At 44.0% G+C, this 21,785-nt stretch overlaps 1 protein-coding gene and 1 long non-coding RNA gene across 2 annotated transcripts in view; one reads left to right on the forward strand and one right to left on the reverse strand.

The window, feature by feature from the left end:
- Window positions 1-2,210: 2,210 nt before the first annotated feature.
- On the forward strand, window positions 2,211-19,957 carry LOC118571686. The gene is made up of 3 exons (XR_004943377.1): window positions 2,211-2,329; window positions 4,950-5,085; window positions 19,492-19,957. It is a non-coding gene; the product is annotated as an uncharacterized LOC118571686 (long non-coding RNA).
- Window positions 6,563-21,785, reverse strand: part of Plekhh2 (pleckstrin homology, MyTH4 and FERM domain containing H2) — a 102,293-nt gene continuing 87,070 nt past the window's right edge. The window contains exons 26-30 of the mRNA XM_036170899.1: window positions 16,480-16,619; window positions 14,868-14,997; window positions 11,095-11,181; window positions 9,192-9,326; window positions 6,563-7,599 (exon numbers count right to left, since the gene is read on the reverse strand). Of these exons, the coding sequence (XP_036026792.1) occupies window positions 7,414-7,599; window positions 9,192-9,326; window positions 11,095-11,181; window positions 14,868-14,997; window positions 16,480-16,619 (678 nt within the window). The 3' untranslated portion in view covers window positions 6,563-7,413. The remainder of the gene's footprint in view (window positions 7,600-9,191; window positions 9,327-11,094; window positions 11,182-14,867; window positions 14,998-16,479; window positions 16,620-21,785) is intronic.

Raw genomic sequence — 21,785 nt, forward strand, 5'->3', positions numbered from 1 at the left:
TGAAGGTGGACTATATTTGTTTGAACTTTGGGAGCTCTTTATAGGCACCCCTGTTTACAGGAATCCCCACAAAAAGTATATACACTATTTCCATATACAAAGCCCTAGGCTATACAGAGTAAGAAATGAGATAACCAAGCCTTTAAAACAGATGTACACAGATAATTGTAATCCTAATTCAAGGTAAGCAAGCTGTTGTAGAAGAGGTCAGAAATACCCATGCCTGAAGAACTTGTCGAAACATTCGTGGCAGGTTTGATATTTGACCTGTTCTAAATGTTGAATAGATCCAGGCCTAAGATCCCTGAATATTTAAAGGAAATTATCTCCAAACCTCTGCCTTTGGTCTCAGTTTCTGTGGCGTGGTGTTTAAGGACATGGGATTTGAAGTAAGATGGACCTAGATTCAGTCCCTAGTATGCAGAAGATTAAACTCAAGGTCTCCTGCAAGCCAGGCGAGTGCTTAACCTGAGTTACGTGCTCAGCCCTGTTGACGGATGTGAGTGAAGAGATGTAAGGAGCATATTCCTGGAAATGAAGCAAGACGTTGGCAAAGAAAAGAGCCTTCATTTCAGATAAAGTCTTTGGGAGCAAAATCTGCTCAACAGTGCAGTGCATGATGGAACTAGAAAGGGCCATGGTTGCACCGTGAGGAGGAGGCAAACTGAAAGTGGTTCAGTGGAGGAAGGAAGGTTTCAAAGAAGATGGTGAATCCCTCACTGAATTGGCTTGTACATTCTGGTGCTAGCCAGCCTGTGGCTTGCAAACTACCGTTATTGTAATGGCTTGGGTTCTGGGGTTTAGAGTCCGTGTGGGGTTTGGGAAGCCAGGTGGGTAGTGATAACAATGGTGACAGGTCACATCTTTTAGTAAGTGGTAATGCATGCTGGGTACACCACCACTAGCACTCCAAGACTGTGATTGTTTTGGATAATCAGGATTGGCGGTTGGAGGAGGGAGTCCGGTAACCAGGAAGATCTGGGGTGATCTGTCCGGACCCTGATCACCAGCATTCACTCAAGGTGGCTTCAGTTGACCTGATGGGTGACTGAGTTCTCTTTTCCTCCTTTATTTCTCCGGAGGATTCATACTTGACCTTCCTGTTCTCAAGTGCGTTAATTTTCTTTTAGGATGAAACACCATGACCAAGGCAACTTTCAGAAGAATGAGTTTTTTTTGGCTTATAGTCCCAGAGGGTTAGAGTCCATGACGGCAGGAAAAAGCATGGCAACAAGCAGCTGGAGCAGCAGTGGGAACAGAAAGCTAAGAGCTCACACCTTACATCAAAAGCACAAAGCAGAGCTCGAACTAGACATGGTGGGAGTCTTTAAACTCACCAAGCCTGCTCTCGGAGTCATTCTTCCTTCCCCAAGGCTGCACCTCCTAAACCTTTCCAAACAGCGCTCCTTGCCTACTGGGCACCAACCGCTTAAATGCCCAAGCTATGGAGGACATCTCTTACTTAAACCCACAGTCACAAAGTGTACTGGTTAGATTTTTAACAACTTGACAGAAGCTAGCACCATCTGTAAGGAGGGAACCTGAGTTGAAGGATGGTCTTCATCATATTAACATATTATTAGAGGAGTCTGTGGGGGAGCATTTTCTGGATTGATGATTGATGTGAGAGGATGGAGCCCACCATGGGTAGTGCCATCCGTGGGTAGGTGGTACTCAGTGGTATAAGAAAGCAACTGAGCAAGCCATGGAGAGCAAGGCAGTAAGCAACATTCCTTGTGCGCTCTGCTTCATTTCCTGCCTCCAGGTTCCTGTCGTGCTTGAGTTCTTGCCCTGACTTCCATCAATGATGGACAGTGATTTGGACATATAATTCAAACAAACCCTTTCCTTCCCAAGCGGCTTTTGGTCGTGGTCTTTATCACAATAATAGAAAGCAAAATGGACAAGAAGATTTGAGCTCCCCTTCTGCATCACTTCAAGAAGGCTCAAGGACTTCAAAGTTGGTGGGGACAGAGGAACAGGTTTTATAGTGCCTACTACATGGTGTGGGCTGCAGCTCAGCAGGCTACAGGCACATGCAGAAACTGTTTGGAGAGTTGTGAACTGTCTGGAAGCATAGAAAGTGCCAATGGAGGCTGGGCTGCGGTGGCGGCGCAGGCCTTTGATCCCAGCACTCGGGAGGCAGAGTTCAAGGCCATCCTGGTCTACAGAGCGAGATCCAGGACAGGCACCAAAACTACACAGAGGAGAAACCATGTCTTGAAAAACCAAAAGAAAGAAAAAGAAAAGAAAGTGTCCCCGGAGCCGAGGTGGACTGCTGGGAAGGGTCCTGCAGTCTGGGTTCGCCTGCATTGGCTGTAAGAAGCATGTAAGATTCTAAAGTGAGCATGCTCTGACTGCTCTGACTGGTCCTGTGTTTCAGTGGGATAATTTTTTGCAGCTGTGTGGGGGATTTTTTTGGGAATCTAGAAGACCATATGGAGATTGTTAACAACAGCCAGGAAAGTGACAGCGCTTTTTACTTTCCCCTTTGTTTTCAATGTCTCTCGCAGGGAAAAAAAAAATAGTATACAGGAAAGAGAGAGAAGGGGGGGGGAGAGGGAGAGGGAGAGGGAGAGATCGAGAGAGGAGATGTGGCTCCGTTCTAGAATTCATGCCTAGCATGTGAAAAGCCTTGTATTGAGTCCGTACCACTTAAGAGAAAGAGAAAGAGCCGGGTGGTGGTGGTGCACGCCTTTAATCCCAGCACTCGGGAGGCAGAGCCAGGTGGATCTCTGTGAGTTCGAGGACAGCCTGGTCTATAGAGCAAGCTCCAGGACAGGCACCAAAACTACATAGAAAAACCCTGTCTCGAACCTCCCCCGGCTCAACCGCCCCCCCCAAAAAAAAGAGGAGAGAAAGAAAAAAGGCAAAAAACGAAAAGCAGGAGAGAAGACAATGGGGAACTATTTATCTCAGAAGAAACAAACATTCAGACATTTTGATGTCTGTCATCTAATTCCTTTTCTTGGAGTTAATGCTATGCTGTGGCTAAAGTCTGGATTTTAAGCATGTATCAGTTAGAAATTAATCGGCACAAGGCTTGCTGGCTGCACATTATTCCAGCGTGCAGATTTGTTTTCATAGTTTCCTTTGGCATTCATCCAAAGCTGAGTTGGTTTGGCATAAACATGAAATATGAATTGGGTTAATCAGAGTTCTTCCCTAGGATCTTTCAAATTATGATTGGAAAAAGCAGGTCATTCCCTTTCAGAGAAAATTACCATATGTTCTGCTAAATGGAGTTCCAGAACACGAAGCAGATACAGTGGTGTGAACAGACTGTCCCGGTACGGGTCCCCAGGGTTTTCCCAAGGCCCCTCGGTGACCTTTTCTTATGACTTCATTTAGTTATGTGAAGCATCCCGGTATCTCTGTAATGTAAAGATGAGAGGAGTGGATTTCCTCATTGTTTCCTGAGTTAGTTCACATTGACTTTTAGAAGTTAGATTACCCCAAACTTCTCTGCTTTCCCAAGATCCACGCCTACGCTCTAGTGACTTTATTAGACAGCAGGAGTGGCAGATGAATGGAAAATCCTGTTAACGAGTTGTTGCTGGCACAGAGGAAGAAAAGCAGGTTCAGAGGGCACTGTGAATTTGAACGAGCTTCTAGATAGGCCACTATGGACCACTGGAGAAGGGCAATAGTAACCTTATTAGAATAGGGGGCGTGGCATCAGTGATGACAGCTCCCAGCTCCCAAGGAGCATCGTCACTATGTTCAATGTAGGTGAAGTTACGTTTGGCAAATTCGGCACAGTTTGGGCAAGTGGCACCTCATCTCACGCCAGCTTCCTGCACTGGCCGACTTTTGCTGTAGCACCTACCTGCTAAGTTAAATGACCCACAGCACCTTGATAGCACCTGAAAATAGGGAAGCATTTCCTGTTACCCTGATAGCTAGGTGTGAACTTACCTTCATTTGGAGGTTTTTCTGTTTGTTTTGTTTTGAGGCAGGGTTTCCCTGTGTAGCCCTGGCTGTCCTGGAACTCACTTCATAGACCAGGCTGGCCTCGAACTCAGTGATTGGCCTGCCTCTGCCTCCTGAGTGCTGGGATTAAAGGCATGTGCCACCAACTCCAGCCTTAATTTGGAGTTTCAAGGGGATAAAAGGTTTCTCTTGTGGCTGTAAATCGCTTTCTTCTTTTATGGAAAAGGGAACTGTGGGCACTCTGGGCTTCTGTGTCTGCTCATGTTGCTTACTGCCCAAGCCTGAACCCCACAGAAGTCAGCTGAGGGCTGGGGTGAGTGCAGATTCTGTGGCAGCCATGGGGCAGCACACAGGGAAACTGGTGTTCCGGAGACACCAAAAGCCTTTACTGGAGAAATACAGTATGGTTAGTTCTTCAGGATTATATTGCAGTTCAGTTATTATTAATATAATAATTCAGTTAAAAGTGAATTGATCTAGAACCCTGGTCATATTTTTCTCTATGGAAAACACCAGCAAAGAATTGACTAAGGGACTGGAGAGATAGCTCAGAGGTTTAGAGCACTGGCTGCTCTTCCAGAGGTCCCGAGTTCAATTTCCAGCACCCACATGGTGGCTCACAACCATCTGTAATGAGATCTTGTGTTCTCTTCTGGTGTGCAGACATAATGCAGGCAAAATACTATATACATAATAAATATATAAATCTTTTAAAAAATATATACATATAAAAAAAGAATTGACTAAGACACACATTTTGGGACAGAGTCTCTTTGTAAGTTGTGGCCAACGTCTCCTGTAAATTGAGTTCAACTCATTTGTAAGGAATGGCAGTTTTTGACTTTTAGGGTGCATGTTACAGATTATTTTAAATTAATTTTTAGAACATAATCCATTGAACTCGCTTAAATGAAATAAAGGGGTTTATTGAGAAAACACAAATTTCTATTTGCCTCTTTACATAGTCTATATGGATTCATATGCACACGATTTAAAATTATGACTTGTTTAAACAGCATTCTTTCATGTGAATGAAACAAAGCCACACTGAAGACAGAATGAATGCATGAGGAGGCGACAAGACCACTCCCTCCTCAGCACACCTCAGCTTTGACAATGTAAACATCAGGTATCTGGAAGACTATTCAAAAGGTAATGTTCAAAACGGGTCTCGCAAATCATTTATTATGATTGAAAGGGAAGAAAAGGATAGGTGAGAAATATTACCATTAAACACGAAACATTATTCTCCTGTAACCAATCATAATAATATACTTGCATTTTTCAAAAATGGCTAGATAAGTAATTTCCCAGGAAATAAAATTTTCACATCATTGGTTACAGAAAATTGACTTCTTTCCATCAAAATATTTCATTTCTGCTCTGTCAAAAACAAGCATAATGTCTAAGGCACCATGGTTTATGCTAAGCACTCACTCCTTTGCATTCTCGGAATGGGGGAGTATGGGACTGCTTACCAGATGGTGAATGAACAAAGTTCTCACGCATTAAGAAAGAGCTCAGCCCAGTCTCTGACTCGCCCACTAATGATTATTACGTGGTTTTATGGGCACTCAAAAAACACTCTGAGAGTCAGCCCCAAAACGGTTAATCATTTATTCTAAAAGGAATCTGTTAATTGGGTGAGTGGTCGGGGCTCTAAAGATGGAAGGGTAAACCGCCACCAGAAACCCATTTCTATGGGGTTAAAAAAATATCTTTGTCATTACCAAGAGAGTTCACTATGACTCGAGCATTGTGTTTGCTTCTTGCCTTTGCTCCTAAGGGCAAAACATATTGAAAAGGTTTAGTGTGAGGACAGGACATTGCCACAGGAAGAAAGCAGCAAAGAGCAAAATACCAGGGCTCTGCCGACAAATTAACCGGGCAGCTAGCATTTTTCTCAAACTGGCTTAAAAAATAATGGCACACACAGTGATAAATATATGTCTAAAAATAAATACAAATATTCTACACATAAATAAAATTAGGTAGACTTGTGTGTATGACTATTACAGTTAGACATTTTTATAATAGAATTTTCCTATCTTATCACAGTTTCGTTTTCCCATGAGTACTAATTCCCTTTCTTTGACATAGCTTGGTGGTGCTGGCTTCGAAAGAGATGTTGAGAGCTGGAGCTTAGAGGAAGTGAGCCACTGGGGACATGCTTTGGAAGATGTACTTGTCCCTGATTGCTCCGCTCTCTTACTCTCTGCTTCCTATCCACCATGGGTTGAAGAAACCTTGTAGGTCACATGATCCTGACACCATGGGGCTTTTCCCAACTGCTTAGAACCCTCTCAAACAGCAAAAATAATCCTGTCTTCCTTAGGTTGTTTCTGTGAAGGATTTGCCACAGCAATGGGACCACTAACAAACACAGACATCTTAAGACAATTTCAACTAAAAATTTACTTCCTTTGGCCTAAGTATTTTCTATTAAAATTTACTCTGGAATTTACTTTTTTTCTTTTCTTTCTTTTCTTTCTTTCTTTCTTTCTTTCTTTCTTTCTTTCTTTCTTTCTTTCTTTCTTTCTTTCTCTTTTCAAGACAGAGGTTCTCTGTGTGGTCTCTGTGATAGTACAATGGCTGTCCTGGAACTCACAGAGATGCCCCCAGCCTCTGCCTCCTGGGTGTTGGAATTAAAGGTGTGCACCACCACCGCCCGGCTGGAATTTACTTGTAAACTCTAATCAGAAAAGACTGTGTGTATAACTTTAAGGAGTACCTTTGTTTCCAAAGATACTCTTTATAACAAAGCAAGGTCAAGTTGACCTAGCATTAAACACAGTGAAACGTGGGGCACTATTCCAGTGATCTTATGCTGTGCTGATGGGCAGGAGCGCCAGGACTTACTACCTCATTTAAATACCACACTCCAGTGATCTGCAGAGGCCGCAGAGTCCACACTTTGTAATACTGCAGGGGAGGCTCTAGCTAGCGTCCACCTGTCTCCTCATGAAAGGCCTCACAGACTCAGGAGATTTATTGCACTGACTTACTCTAAGAATTCACCCCTGCATATGTTCCCACAGCCAGTTCTCACTCTGAACCTCCCACTCTTTTCCAAACACCACTTCCTTAGCTAAAGGCACATTTCATTACAGTACTTAACAATTTTTGGCAGTGAGTTTTTCCAGAGAGTCCACTGGCTTACCAAATGAGAGTTTGGACTTCTCCTTTCAAAAGATCGCCAGGGTATGTAAAAGCAAAAGATGAGAAGCCTTACTGCCCAAAGTCTGATGGCCAAGAAGGGAGATGGGTTGGGCATCTGTGTCTAAGACACGATGAGTGTGCTGGCATGTTCTGCTTTATTGTTATGTGAATATTTAGGAGTCAGTTAAGAGAGTAACCCAATACTGCTAAAGTCTGGAGGGCTGGGGTGTGCGCCGGGCTGGCTGGCAGTGTGAAGACACTTGTTTGTAGCGGATGCAGCCACTTCATGAATGAGGAGTGAAGGTTCAGACTCAGGAGCTTTCAGAGTAAGGTGGGGCCTTTGGTGGGCCTGCTGTTCGACAGGACGGGCTGGCTTCCCATGGCCCTGGCGTGGGGTCCCTGGGTCTTGGCTGAGAGCAGTACTGGGGCAGAGAGGTGGTGGAGTGCTGCCTTTTGCTGATAGAAGTTGTTGATGTAACTGGCAATCAGAAGGGTGATTTCAAGAATCTAAAACGAGAAAAACCATCCTGTCAGGCTCTTGAGACGGTGTCTCCACTGTCCATGGGTGATTTCAGTTGCCTGTGCCCAGCCTACCACTGTGCCCTTCTTTTTAGATGAGCAAGCGGTTCTCAACCCGTGGGTCGTGACTCCTTTTGGGGGTCACATATCAGACAGCCTGCATATCAGATACTCATTATGATTCATAACTGTAGCAAAATTACAGTTATGAAGTAGCATCAAAATGATGTGTTTGGAGTGGGGGGTGCCCACAACATGAGGAACTCTATGAAAGGGCTGCAGCGTCAGGAAAGTTGAGAACCACTGGCGGAGATCACACAATAAAGTTTTAGCGTGCCTGGCACCATCACATTTTTCTATTTCTTCAGTTAGCAGCAAGAATGAATCTCAAAGCCCAGCCAAGCTTATTGACGATGCTGGGAAACGGGGCGGTCAGTATTAAGAACTTCAGTGTGTTGTTTCAATTCTATTAAAACTAAAACACTCAACCTACCACGATCTCTTGTACTCTGTGGTTGGTTAACTGCTCTCACTTAAAGTACAGAACTAGTCAGAAATGGCCGGGTGGGTAAAGGTTCTTGCTGCGGAGTGGGGACCTAGATTCAGATCCCTAGGACTCCCATGGTGGTGGAAATTGAGCACTGACTCCCCCCAGTTGTCCTCTGACTTCCATATATGTGCTGTGGCATGCACACACAGACACACACATAACATAAATAAATGCAATAAAACATTTTTATTTTTAAGTTGAGAGTTTCAGGAAAAGCAATTTCTCACGTTTTTTATTAAAATGATTTTTTTTTTCAGTACTGGGCTATGAACCCCAGGGCCTCATTCATGTTAAACATGGATCCCACCAGGCTGAGCTACAGCCTGGAACCTGAATTATGTGTTAGAATGTAATATTTTGAAAAGTTGCTTTACTTAGAGATGGTGAAACTATATAGTTTGTTAATTATAACAAAGGAACAAGTACCTCTTAACTATAAAACTCTGCTCTTTAAAGTCCATGTGACAAATAACCCCAAGTAGATAAGACCACATGATGTGCCTCACAAGAACTCCATGACTCTCCACAAATGCTCTTTTGAGACAGGGCTCTTAAGTAGCCCAGGCTGCCCCAAACTCCACCCCTCCCGATCATACTCCATCCTGAATGCTGGCAGATGACCACTACTTTTGAAACTTCTCCTCACCAGAAATTGGCCCATGTTGGAAAATTTCACTTAGTTCTTTCTTTTGAGACAGGATCTCTCTGTAGCACTGGCTGTTCTGGAACTCATTCTGTAGACCAGACTGGCTTCTAACTCACAGACATCCCCCTGCCTCTGCCTCTTGAGTGCTGGGATTAAAGAGGTGCACCACCATGCCTGGCTTTCACTTAGTTCTTAAGCTAAAGGAAGCAGGTAGTATCATGCCACGTCAGCAAAAGAAAATAGAACTCAGACCAAGTAAGCTGGGATTTGAGCTCAGGGTTGGTTAAGTCATGCCCGTTTCCACCTGGACCACCCTTTGTGCAAGAAGTGTCTCCCCGTGAAGGGGCAGCCAGTTGAAAAGCTAGCAGAAAGAGTTCCACTCACCTTGGGTTTTGACATGGCAAAAAGTAACTTCTCTGTCGGTCTGTCTTTTGAATGAGTATTAATGACAACCATGAAATCATCTTGACACCCTCCAAACGTCATCAGGCTCTTGTACACGTAGCTGACCACTAACCTCTTCAAAGAAAAGGAAAAGGAACTGTTAGGGGTTGTTCACACTCAAGGAAGATGAGAAAACGCTGATATTAATAATGGCAAATGCAAAAATAAGGTTTCTAAGATCAAATCTATTATGATTAATGTAAATAATAGTCATACTAAGTTTATTTAGGAATCACCAACCTATATAATCAAGTATACATTTGACCCTGAAAAACTCAAATTAGAAACTACAAACACCTATATTCATAGCAACTAGAAAATTTGTGGTAATTTCTATATGTCTGCTCAGATCTCTCTATAAGGTTGACCCATATGAAACTGATCATTTTTAAGGTCCAAATGATCAAACACTGTATTGGCAAATCCATATGGTTCCCCTGCTAGGTAGACTCTGGCACAGAGACAGAATCAAGCATACTGTGCTTTAAAATTCCCACAGATCAACCTCCTGTGCCAACAGATGGGTATGTGAAATGACCATATAGACAACTACCTGTGCTAAACAGTTTCCTGGCTACTGAGTACGTAACCATCTTGTTATTATCTTATGTGTAAAAGAATTTTAAAAGGTCTTATAATAAAAAACCCAGAGCCAGATATTGGGGTGAAAGCTGAAAGATCTGAGAGACAGAGCACGCCACAGCCAACCTCACCTCGCCAACTTCTCAGCCAATCCTGTTTCCACGAATCCTCAGACTGAAAGCCTCTGAGTCCTCACCCCTGAGGGTCTCAGTTGAACTGCAGCTTAGCTCCTGTCTCCTCAGCCTTATATACAGTTCTCCACCCAGCCATGTCACTTCCTGGGATTAAAGACATGTGTGCTTCCAAAGCAAAGGCATGAGATCTCAAGTGTTGGGATTAAAGGGGTGTGTGCTTCCCAGTACTGGGATTAAAGGCATGTGCCACCACTGCCTGACCTCTATGTCTAATCTAGTGGCTGGCTCTGTCCACTGATCCCCAGATAAGTTTATTAGGGTGCACAACATATCTTCACACTTATGTGATGTGTGTGTGTGTGTGTGTGTGTGTGTGTGTGTGTGTGTAAAACAATGAAAGAAAAGAGACCAGAGGCCTTGAATTTGAGAGACAGCAGGGGTGTGGGGGGGGGGGGAGGAGTTGAGGGAGGAGAGGAAAAGAGGGAAATAAAATTTCATTTCAAAAAACAAAACCAAGAATTTTTCGGTGCTCTCTCACTATGCCACACATAAGGATCTCCCACTATATCTTTTTGTTTTGTTTTGTTTTGTTTTGTTTTGTTTTGTTTTGTTTTTCGAGACAGGGTTTCTCTGTGTAGTTTTGGTGCCTTTCCTGGAACTCACTCTATAGACCAGGCTGGCCTGGAACTCACAGAGATCTGCCTGGCTCTGCCTCCCGAGGGCTGGGATTAAAGGCGCGCACCACCACCACCTAGCTCCACTTGAGTTTATAAACACACACACACACACACACACACACACACACACACATACTGTAAAAAAAAAAAACAACAACAAAGAATTGCCATAGTACTTTAAAAAAATCAGCAGAACCATGACTGCAACTTAATCACACCATCTTAATATTTTTTCATATACAACACATAACCCGTCTCATCTCCTTTTAAAACACTAGATTGTAACATAATCATACTTATAAAGTGAGTATTAGAGAGTCAGGAAGAATGTTTTTTAAGCTCAAGGGAAAAATCAGAATACAGCAATTCAGAATATCATAACTTCCGCTTACCGTACCCTGAGCAGTGGAAATAGAAGATTTAATTACAGATATCAGGGTTTGGTCTTACCATGGAGGTGTATTCTAGGATGCTTAATCCATTTTCGTGGATGGCCAGCCACACAAAGGTATTGCCTGATGATGACGGTCCTAGGGGCTACGGCGAAGTGAAAAACATGCAGTGTTAGAGATGCGAAGCAAAATCACAGCCGTTCTTTCTGGTCTAAAGTCATGTATGATTTGCCATGACACAAACCCAACAAAAAACACACTGAAAACCCCTGCCACCGAGGAGGCAGTGTGGCACACTGAGGGACGCAGTGGGTTTGTCTTAGGCCCCTCAATTGCAGGCTCCCATCTTTATTTAGTAATGTGTGCATTCGGGCCAGCGCCAAGGCTCAGTTTTGTTATCTCTCACACAGGAGCGCTAATGGTTACATCTCGTTTTCGGTTCACAAATTTACTAGGTTGTCAGGAGTCCTAGGGTTTCCGTGGTGACCACACTCCCCAGGGAGACAAAACACACTGCTGTGCTTTCTAAGGTGACTGCACTGGAAGAGTGAAGGACTGTGGTGACCTGTGCATACTTTTCCTGATAGTCAATGTCTAGCAAAAAGAGAGGAAAAAAGAAAAACTATGTGATTAATAGGAACAAGTAGTACTGGAATTTCAAAAAAAAAAAAAAAAAATTGAAGGCCAAAACAATGAAATGTTATTAGTAAAAACAATCTCCTGCTGGGAATGATGGCACACACCTGTAATCTCAGCACTTGGGAGGCAGAGGCAGGTGGATCTCTGTGAGTTCAGAGATACCCTGTCTTGAAAAACAAAACAAAACAAACAAAAAACAAAAAACCTCTCACCAGAAAACCCATGTTAAAATCCAAGAATGTTTTTGAGCATTTTTTACAGAGATTGTTTTCTTTGATTAACAACTGAAATTCGAAACGAAAACATACTTCTCTTAAGTCCTAGAGAAGCGTGTCAAGACTGTAGATAAGGAGGGAGGCTAAATCTCTTGTCATAGATAATAAATCAAGTTTGAAGGTTCAGAAAAAATCTCCATTATAGGGTTACCACCATCTCTACTAAGAGTGGTTTCTTTCTTTCTTTTTTCCAGACAGATCCTCTGTGTAGCTTTGGTGTCTGTCCTGGAACTCTCTCTGTAGACCAGGCTGGCCTTGAACTCACAGAGATCTGCCTGCCTCTGCCTCCCAGGTGCTGGGATTAAAAGTGTACGCCACCACCGCCCCACTAAGGGTGATTTCTAATGGTAGACCATCAGAAAGTACCTGGATTGGGCATGTAGCTTGGTATGGAGCGCTCACCTACACTGCACAAGGCCTTAGGCTCCATCTCCAGATCATAAAAAAATTGAAAGGCTGACGGTATATTTATTGGAGGATAATGAGTTCCTCTGATTAAGGATCCACTGACAAACAGATGAACAAAGTGTGGTACGTGAGTGTGAGTGTAAGAGGGAATATTATTCAGTCCTTGAAAAGAAAGGAACATTTGACACATGCTACAACACATCCTAAAGACACTGCGTAAGTACAACAGATATTGTGTGGCACGTGGTTCCTAAGTTACACAAGTTCATAGAAACAAAGGGTGGCCCCCAGGGAGAGCAAGGGGGAGCACATGGAAAGTTAAATGCTTTCTTGTGGATGGACAGTTGTGATGTCGTGTGAACGACTTAAGGCCAGAGCACCATCCATTTAAGATTGGTACCCCGGCAAATTTCATGAAGCAGACAAGGGAAGTGCCTCCCTGTTCTAAAGACAGACGCATGCTGCTCCTGTAACATCAAACACAGCGTTGTCAGCTAACGATGGTACAGAGGGCTCTGTTAACATCACTTCCCATGCTGAAGCTGGAATTAAAATTCATTGTCAGGAGAGACACTGCCAGCCGCCGCCATGACTAAGAGGATGTAAGCCACAAGCCACGTGGCAAAGTATAGATTAATAGAAATGGGTTAATTTAAGATAGAAGAAGTAGATAACAAGAAGCCTGCTACGGCCATACAGTTTCTAAACAATGGAACATTCAGAGGACCAGGGAAAGCTTCACTCTGAGGGTGAAAACAGCCAGTGTTCACCAAGCTCTGACTCCACGCTAGCTGTGGTGAGCTCTGCCAGCTCTTAGGCCTTGTTTAATGCTGCCCAGATCTGCCACCAGCTCTTCTCATGCTTCACTTGTGGGAGACCACACAGTCAGGCCTCTGCATCAGTTCCTGCCTCCAGGTTCCTGCCCTGTTTGAGTTCCTGCCCTGACTTCCCTGAATGATGGACTTTGATCTTGACATGTAAGCTGAAATAAACCTCCAAGTTGCTTTTGGTCATGGTGTTCATTTATAGTAATAAAATACTAAGTAAGACAGTCCAAAAAAATTCATTGTCAAATTCACAATTTCAAGTCCATGGACTCATGATTCATCTGCTTTTAGACGGGGGTTGGGCTGGTCTCTACTAGGCTCAAGGAATTCTGCCTCAGGCTTCTGAGTAGCTGGGACTGTAGGAGGGTATCATTGTGCCAGGCTTACTCTTTATCCTGAAAAACTAAAGTAACAAAGCCTTGAACTCTTGGCAAATATACTGTCTAGATGTTACGATACTAACAGGTATAATTTTTTTTTCTGTTATCTCAGCATATGGCTTCTAGTTCCAGTAGCAAGAGAAACGTCTAACCTAATAGTTAGTGAGCCAGAGCTAGTTCTGAACTAATTGTAAGTGAGCCGGAGATAGAAGATGCCTGGGGTTTGAATTTTCTAGTCCATGTTGTTATTAAAAGACAAGAAAACTGAGACCAGAGAGTGTGACCAATCTGTCCAGAGCGGCATGGCTCTTCAGCAAGTGTGTATTAAGTGATAATGGCTTCCAAACCCTGATGGAGGGCACCGGACAAGGATGGTAGGATCACTCTTGAGGAGTGTGCCATGCACTAGTGAGGAAGGTGGGATACAAGACAAAACGGATGCATCTTTGAAGCCACAAAGAGTCCCAGGCGGCACTGGTTAAGGGAAAGAAAAAGAACTAAAGGGCACTGTGGGCTGGTGGTATGGCTGGAGAGGAGAACCTATTATCAGTACGCTCTTAGTCCTGGGTTCAATGCCAAGTACCAAAAATGAAAATCCAAACGTTCCCCAAAGAAAAGTCATTGGCTTTCCCAGAGGGGCCTGGGCCAGCCACCTCCCTGCCCAGTGTTTCTGCAGTTGGCTGTTCTGATCTCTCCAAAGGGTAGTTAGCACACAGCGCCTTGTTTACAGGCCCGATGCAACACTGGCTGTGCTGAAAATGGCCCTGAAGTCTGGTACAACTCACTGGAGACTGTGCGTTATGCGACTCCGGAGCTTGGCTCAAGGCTTGCCAAACAGGGCTCAGTAAGTGCTCATTAAATAATTAAGCCGATGAGTGACAGAGCTAATGAGTGAATGAGGGATGGACCAGAGAAGTTAAGCGGAGTTCAGGTAAATTTTGGTCTCCAGACTGATTGGCCTAATGACTCCTAAAAGTGTGTGTGTGCGTGTGTGCGTGTGTGCGTGTGTGCGTGTGTGCGTACGTGTGTGTGTGTGTGTGTGTGTGTGTGTGTGTGTGTGTGTGTGTGCGCGTGCGCGCGCGCGTATGCACTCGGGAGGAGGCAGGGTGGGTGGGAGATGAGTAGAGGGAAAAGAAGAGAAGGGACCTTCTCCCTTTTCCCCAGAATTCCTCATCGGTTTAAATTGCTGGGAATTTCTTCATTTTTTAAAATAAAACCAAAATATGCTGTTCCAGGGGTAAATCTGACCAACCAAGTTCACAGAGGTTTTTCTTGTGTGTCTTTCTTCCCATTCTTTCTTACTTTTGCAAAAAACAACTTGGCACCAAAGAATGGCCACTTCCTGGCTACTGTTAAATAAATGCGCACGCAGTCAGCCGCACTGTGTCCCCGGAGGGCCATCCATCTGGTGGAGAGTCGCTGGTAAAGCTGCCTAAAAAAAAGTGGGGGGACACAAAAACAAGACACAAAAGCAAACCTGTAAGTATCGTGTCATCCCCCTAGACAAGGTCCCCTTCAGCCCATCCCAAACCCCTTTGATCCTCCCTTACCTTTCTGGAAAATTTTCACCAAATTCTCCCACGGCATTCAAGTACACAATGAACCTACCAGTAAATCTTTATCATCTACACGACTAACATTAAAGCCGAGTGTAAGTCAGTTTGGCAGGTCATTTCTCCTGAGAGTATTTTCACTTTTCAGCGTTCAGTGGTGCCCAAATGGTACAATTTGGAGGAACATTGAGTTCGTTTCTTCTCAGACTGAACCCAGGGGCAGCCACTTCCACTACATAGTCCAAAGCTTCTTTATGATCAGGATTAACCCACGATTAAGAGCAGATGAAATAGTGATCTAAATTATTTTAAAAAGTTGTCTCAAAACTGGATGTGATGGAACACGCCTGTAATTTCAGCATTTTTGAGGCAGGAGGATCAGGAGTTTAGGGTCATCCTCAGTTACATAACAAGTCTTGAGACTAGCCTGTGCTACATGAGACTGCCTCCCAAAAAAACATGGAAGCTTATTTATGTCATCATATAATGAATATATACTTCAAGCAGCATGTTGTAGGTGGTAAATAGATTCTAAAGTTTTTAAAGACATCCTAAGCTGGGCAGTGGGCACATCTTTAATCCTAGCACTCGGGAGGCAGAGCGAGGCAGATCTCTGTGAGTTTGAGGCCAGCCTGGTCTACAGAGTGAGATCCAGGGCAGGCACAAAATCTATACAGAGAAACCATGTCTTGAAAAACCAAAATCAAGACCAAAACCAAACAAACAAAAAAAGACACCCTAAAATATGTAAAACCTCTTGGGAACACCTTGAAATTAAACATTTTAAAAGAAGATTCAGACAATAAATCAATAATTTTATTAAAATCCTAGTGTAACTCTACCCTCCAAAGAGCTGAAAATGTCATCTTACTGTTGGGGAATATTATTATTTTGAGGTGTGTTACTTCTGTTTATGTTGCATTTTGTTTATTAACTCTGTGAAGCTGTAATACTAGGCCTTTCCAAAGCACCTGATGGTCTAAAAAAAGAACTGAATGACTAATAGTGAGGCAGGAGAAAGGATATGTGGGGCTGGCAGGCAGAGAGAATATATAGAAGGAGAAATCTGGTTGAAGATGATAGAAGGAACAATAGAGAAAGGAGGAAGACCCCAGGGGCCAGCCACCCAGCTACACAGCCAGTCTCAGAGTAAGAAACAAAGAAAGGTGTACAGGAATAGAAAAGGAAAAGCCACAAGGCCAAAGATAGATGGAATAATTTTAAGTTTAAAAAAAAAAAGCTGTCTAGAAACAAGCCAAGCTAGTGCCGGTCATGTATAATGAAGAATAAGCCTCTGTGTGTGGCTTATCTTGGAGCTGGGTGGTGGACCCCCAAAAGAGTAAAAACAAACAACATCTTACCGTAACTGTTCTTCAGAGCAGCCGTCCCTGTACCTTTTAGGGTAAAATTTCTCTATGACTTGTTTAAGGTTTTGGCTTGCTTTGCACTGGTTATGCCCGGCTGGAGTGGAGAAAGGTCTCTCAAAATCCCCAATCTCTACCTGGTGGGAGAGCCCCAAAAGAGAAGACAACTTTCAGAAAGAAAAATTACATTTGCTCTCCAGAAACATTCCCTGTGCACAGCAGACCCAAGTCTGTCTGTCACGATTGTGCAGCTGTAGAATTTATAATCATATGTCTGAATTGTTGTTTTAAACATAAATTTCACTTGAAATCAAACTTAGGGAGAAATTCTGTTACAAACATTTCGGTCCCATTTCTATTCAGAACTCCTGTCGTAAGCTTCTCTTCCTGTTACCATGATAGAAAATTCTGATGGCAGCAACGTAAGAGAGACAGGATTTATTTTGGCTCATAGTTGGTTCCATTTCACAGTCCATCATAGTAGGAAAGCCACAGCAGGCACATGAAATCCATAATCAGGGACAGAGAACAATGGATGCACGCTTGCATTCTTTTGACCCTGGAAGGGATGTGACCAGTAACGTGAACTGTGAGCTGAACTTAAGCTGCTCTGAAATATCTATTGAAGCCACAGAGGAGAAACTAAATACCCCCTTAGTGGTATTTGCAAGAAGAAAAACAATCTTATTACCAAGTATAACACAGGATAGCTTCTCATTGTAAAGTTCTATTTTAATCACCAGTAAATGAGCTGAAATGACAGTTCAAAATAAAAGGTGAGAAAAAGACTAAGAAATTTGGCAACAGTATTAGCTGGACTTTTAAAGGGTCTCTATTGTATAAAATGGCAGTGAGGGCCACACAGTCTCATTACTGTTTCCCTGGATTTCCGCAACAAATGTTTCTGTTCTCACCAACTCTTCCCATGAGCTGATGACTCTCAGGAATACAGCCCTTCAAACCCTGCTCTCCCCTGATGAAAGAATCTTCAGTTCTTTACTAAAGCCATTTTCAACCTACTTATCTGCCACCCACTCTCCCAACTCACCTACCCATCTGTGCACCCAAACCTCTGTTTAGACTCCAGTGTAAGTCAGATGCTATAGTACATTCTGTGAGAGAGGCAAAGTCGAGCATCGTCCCCACCTTCAAGGAGTTTACCATCTGGTAGGGGAGACCGAGGCATAAACAGATACTATGATAAACTATAATGTCTTGTATAGGGTACCAAAGGGTGCTCAAGGAGGAAGACGGTGTGGGGAACATTTGGACGATGCCCTACTAAACATATCATTACCCATGAGCAGATGGCGGTTCATCAAGCCCCAGTGGTCTTACACAAAGTGCTTGGGGCTTTATTTTTAAGGTTCCCCCAATTCAGTTTATGGTGTGTCAACCAGCCCATAGGTTCTGAGGCTCTGAGCTCACTCCAGGCCTCCTCTTTTCTAGTTCATAAGCTCACGGGCTGCTGTCTGAACCTTAAGCGAGCCTTGCCCTTCCAGTCTGTGTGTGGAACTTTCTAGGTTCTTCGACTCCGTTTCTGCTTGTGGGTTGAGCATGGCTTTGCTCTTGAGGTCTCATTCCTCATTGTTTCTGGTTTCTAACAACTCCCACCTTCATAGTCAGGCATTCTCCCAAATGTCCTCACAGAATCTAAAAGCTGCCCACCCAACCACCCCAAAATCCTTCTGTTGAGGCAAGCTGTGCATTGTCTCGCCGGTCACCAGAGAGCGCTCACACAGTTACCTACAAAACCTACACCAGCCTGTAGCCTCTGAAGTGCCAGACAATAATTACCAACCATAGTAGACCATTTAAGGCAGCCTGCCCCCTTGGGAGACTTTGTAGCTTCCTCAGGGTCAGTATCTCTCTATCTGGTCCCTGACATACCAGATAGCATAGAATAAACACAGTGATTTGAGATAGTCAGCTCAGGTAACCCCCAACATGCCCACACATGTTAGAAATACATATCTCTAAGAGGTGGATTTAGGAGATGGAGAGATGACTCAGTATTTAAGAGCACTGGCTGCTTCCAGAGAACCCGGGTTCGATTCTTAGTACCCACATGGTGCATCACAACCATCTGTAACTCCAGCCCCAGATGATTGGTTATTCTTTTCTGGCCTCCTAGGACACAGCATGAATGTGGTACACACAGGCATAACCTCTAGGTAAAACTTAATACACATAAAATGAAAATAAATAAAATCTCAAAAAATGCCGATTTAATTTTTCTTAGAGAAGTTTTTTTTTTTTTTTTAAACAAAATTAAAAGCTAAAGAAGATAAATGTTAGTAAAGACAAGAGTGATTTTCAGGAGGAATTTATGCCCCTGGAAAGATGACCCCTAGCATGGCCAGCAGCATGGGATCTCCTTGATTTTCTAGAAAGGAAGGGTCTCATCCTTTCTTACCATTTGTAGAAAAAGAACACCTGCTTTTTCTACAGCACACATGCTTTCACATTGAGATGATCTTAAAATACTCTAAAAGTAAACTCAGTGACTAAGTGTCCATTCTCCCAAGAACATCAGGGAAAACTGCTCATGGGAAAGACTGCAAAGCCAGACGGACAGTGGTGGCCCTTGGGGAGGCCAGTCAATGATGCAAAGCAGAGCCACAAGTAATCATGAATGGCCAAGGTTTGTAATGCGCACGTATGAAACACGGCAGAAACTCCCCAGAGGGCCATTTGAGCCACCAGGAAGGATTCAGAAAGGTTCCCTGGTAGTCACAACACCTACAAGGGGAGCTAACGAACAAGATGAAATTAGCAAGTGACAGAACGGTGGAGCCATTCTAGACACCCAGGACAAATTGCTAAGATTAGTAAATTCTAGAAAGGAAGCTGGTGCCACACCCAAGATGCCACACAGAGAGACCCATGCTCCAGGTAGGAAGAGTTAAAGACGTTGAAGCTACCCAGGCAGCAGCCAGAGGCAGATCATGAATGACCCTAGATATGAATGAAGAGATGACATCTATTTTTTTGTTGTCTCCCTCACAGGTACTAATGCTGTGTCAACAACTCTCCGTGGGCAAGTGGAACTGTGCCAGATTCCAGTCTCAGATCTAAGGAAAATGGCAAATTCTCCTCCATGTCTCTTTTGGAGTATGAGTTTTGCCACTCACCCACCATCCTGATTGGAGGCTCAAATGGTTCCACGAAGAGAATACATGCAGCTATACCATGGATGGTCCTTGTAGGAGTCTCAACTGTGAGCCAGCATCGCATGCAGACATGCAAGGGAATGAGCCTCCCAGTGACTCCAGCCCTCACCCATGGCATCACAACTCTCCCCCAGGCTAAGCTATCTGAAGCCACGGGAAACAGAGACTAAATGCCTTTTGCATATCTGCTCAAATTATGTTTGGAGTTTTTAATTGTCATTACTGATGAGATCCTTACTTTCCAGACAACCAAGGAGATCCCATTTTGCTTTTCCATTGTTTGTTTTCACAACAGGGTCTCAGTAGGTCTCACAGGCTGTCCTGGAACTTGCTATGTAGCCCAGGCTGGCCTTGAACCTGTGATCTTTCTGACTTTGCCTCTCAAGTGCTAGGGTTATAAACTACAGGTGTCCATTAGCACACTCATCTTAAAATCATTTGCCAGACAGCAATGGATACCTGGGAAAATCCCTCCGGCAGCTGTGTGAAGGATAACTTTGTGGGGGGGACCACATCAGAGAGAGGCGGTTGGGGAGCAAAGGATGTGAGGCAGGCCTGAATCACAGGAATGGAAGTCAACACAGGGAGTGGTGAGCAGAGGACCAAGTGTGAGTTTAAAGTGATAAGATGAGGCAGCCAGTAGGAAAGGGGGAGAGAACAGGAAAGGCTGCAGGGACTGCCGGAGTGGGAGCTCAGGAGGACCAAGAGAGACAATGTCATGATTAAGGTGCACAATGGGGGGAAAAGGGTAGATAACTAGTGGGCTGGATTTAAGGAGCTCTTCAAACAGGCATGAACTGGTGTGGAAAGACTTGGGAATCATCAGCGTGGGTGCTGGATTAGATAACGATGAGATGTTCCAGGATGACATGTAGGGTGAGAATCCACAGACTAGAGACCCAGGGACCCGAGTATCTGTGCACATGGCACTTCCCAGGGAAGCTTTTATGCCCCTTCATGAATGAGATGCAGACTCAGTTGTGCATTTTACAACTGCCCTCCTTTTGAGTATGGACAACCTTAAATGACCCAGGCATGCTACTGCCTGGGTGGGACTACTTCCCAGCCTCCTTCATAGGTAGGCAAGATGGTGTGTTTAAGGTCTAACCAGGGGCTTAAATGAAAAGGTGTATGTTGTGGAGACCCACAGAGGATATCTAGTGAGACTCAAGTTCAGAGAATCTGAGCTTGCTTTACCCAGCAGGGCTGCATAAGGAGATGATTTGGCCAGGGGCGTGTTTATCAGGTCTTTGGAAGGGTCTACGCTTGGCTGTATCATGTGCTTTAATCTTGCAAGGGGGAGGATTTTTACCTTTTCCCTTGGCATATTATAAAAAGCCCTTTTGAATAAAGCTCTGGGCTGCTGGCTATTGACCCAGGACCCTCCCAAAGCTATCCTGTATCTCTGTCTTTTTTTGTTTTGTTTTTTCGAGACAGAGTTTCTCTGTGTAGTTTTGGTGCCTTTCCTGGAACTCACTCTGTAGCCCAGGCTGGCCTCGAACTCACTGAGATCCTCCTGTCTCTGCCTCCCAAGTGCTGGGATTAAAGGCGTGCGCCACCACTGCCCGGCATCTCTGTCTTTCTCTTTGTCTCTTTCTATCTTTCTATCTAATATTTCCTCATTCCTCTCTCCTTCACCCAAGAACCCTTCAATAGGTGGGAGCAGGTCAGAGCTGTCTCCCACAGACTCCCATACTATGTAAGTTATGAGAAGTTTCCCCAAAGCCAGGAAGGCATGCCCTTCTCAGTCCCCCCATCTCACCCCCTCCCCAACTCCTGGAACATGCTGGGGCTGTAACAGACCTCCAGGGTCATGAGGATGACACTTATGGGTGGCAGAATGGGTAGAAGGACCAGGTCCTGATGGTTCTGTAGAGGCATCAGGATATAATATTTACCTTGTAAGAATCAAACAATTTTTTTTTCCTTTTGAGATAGGCTTTTGCTAATGTAGCGCAGGCTGGCCTTCAACACATGGACCTTCCTGCCTTAGTCTCTTAAGTGCTGAGATACAGCTAGCTACACATTCACCACACTCAGAATACAACATACTTCTGTTTGGCCAAGTCACTATTAATTTGTGTGTGTATGTTAAAGAAGTTCAAACTTACTTCTAATTGATGCAATTCG

This window comes from Onychomys torridus, chromosome 21 (genome assembly GCF_903995425.1).
Source record: "Onychomys torridus chromosome 21, mOncTor1.1, whole genome shotgun sequence".
NCBI classification, from domain to species: domain Eukaryota; kingdom Metazoa; phylum Chordata; class Mammalia; order Rodentia; family Cricetidae; genus Onychomys; species Onychomys torridus.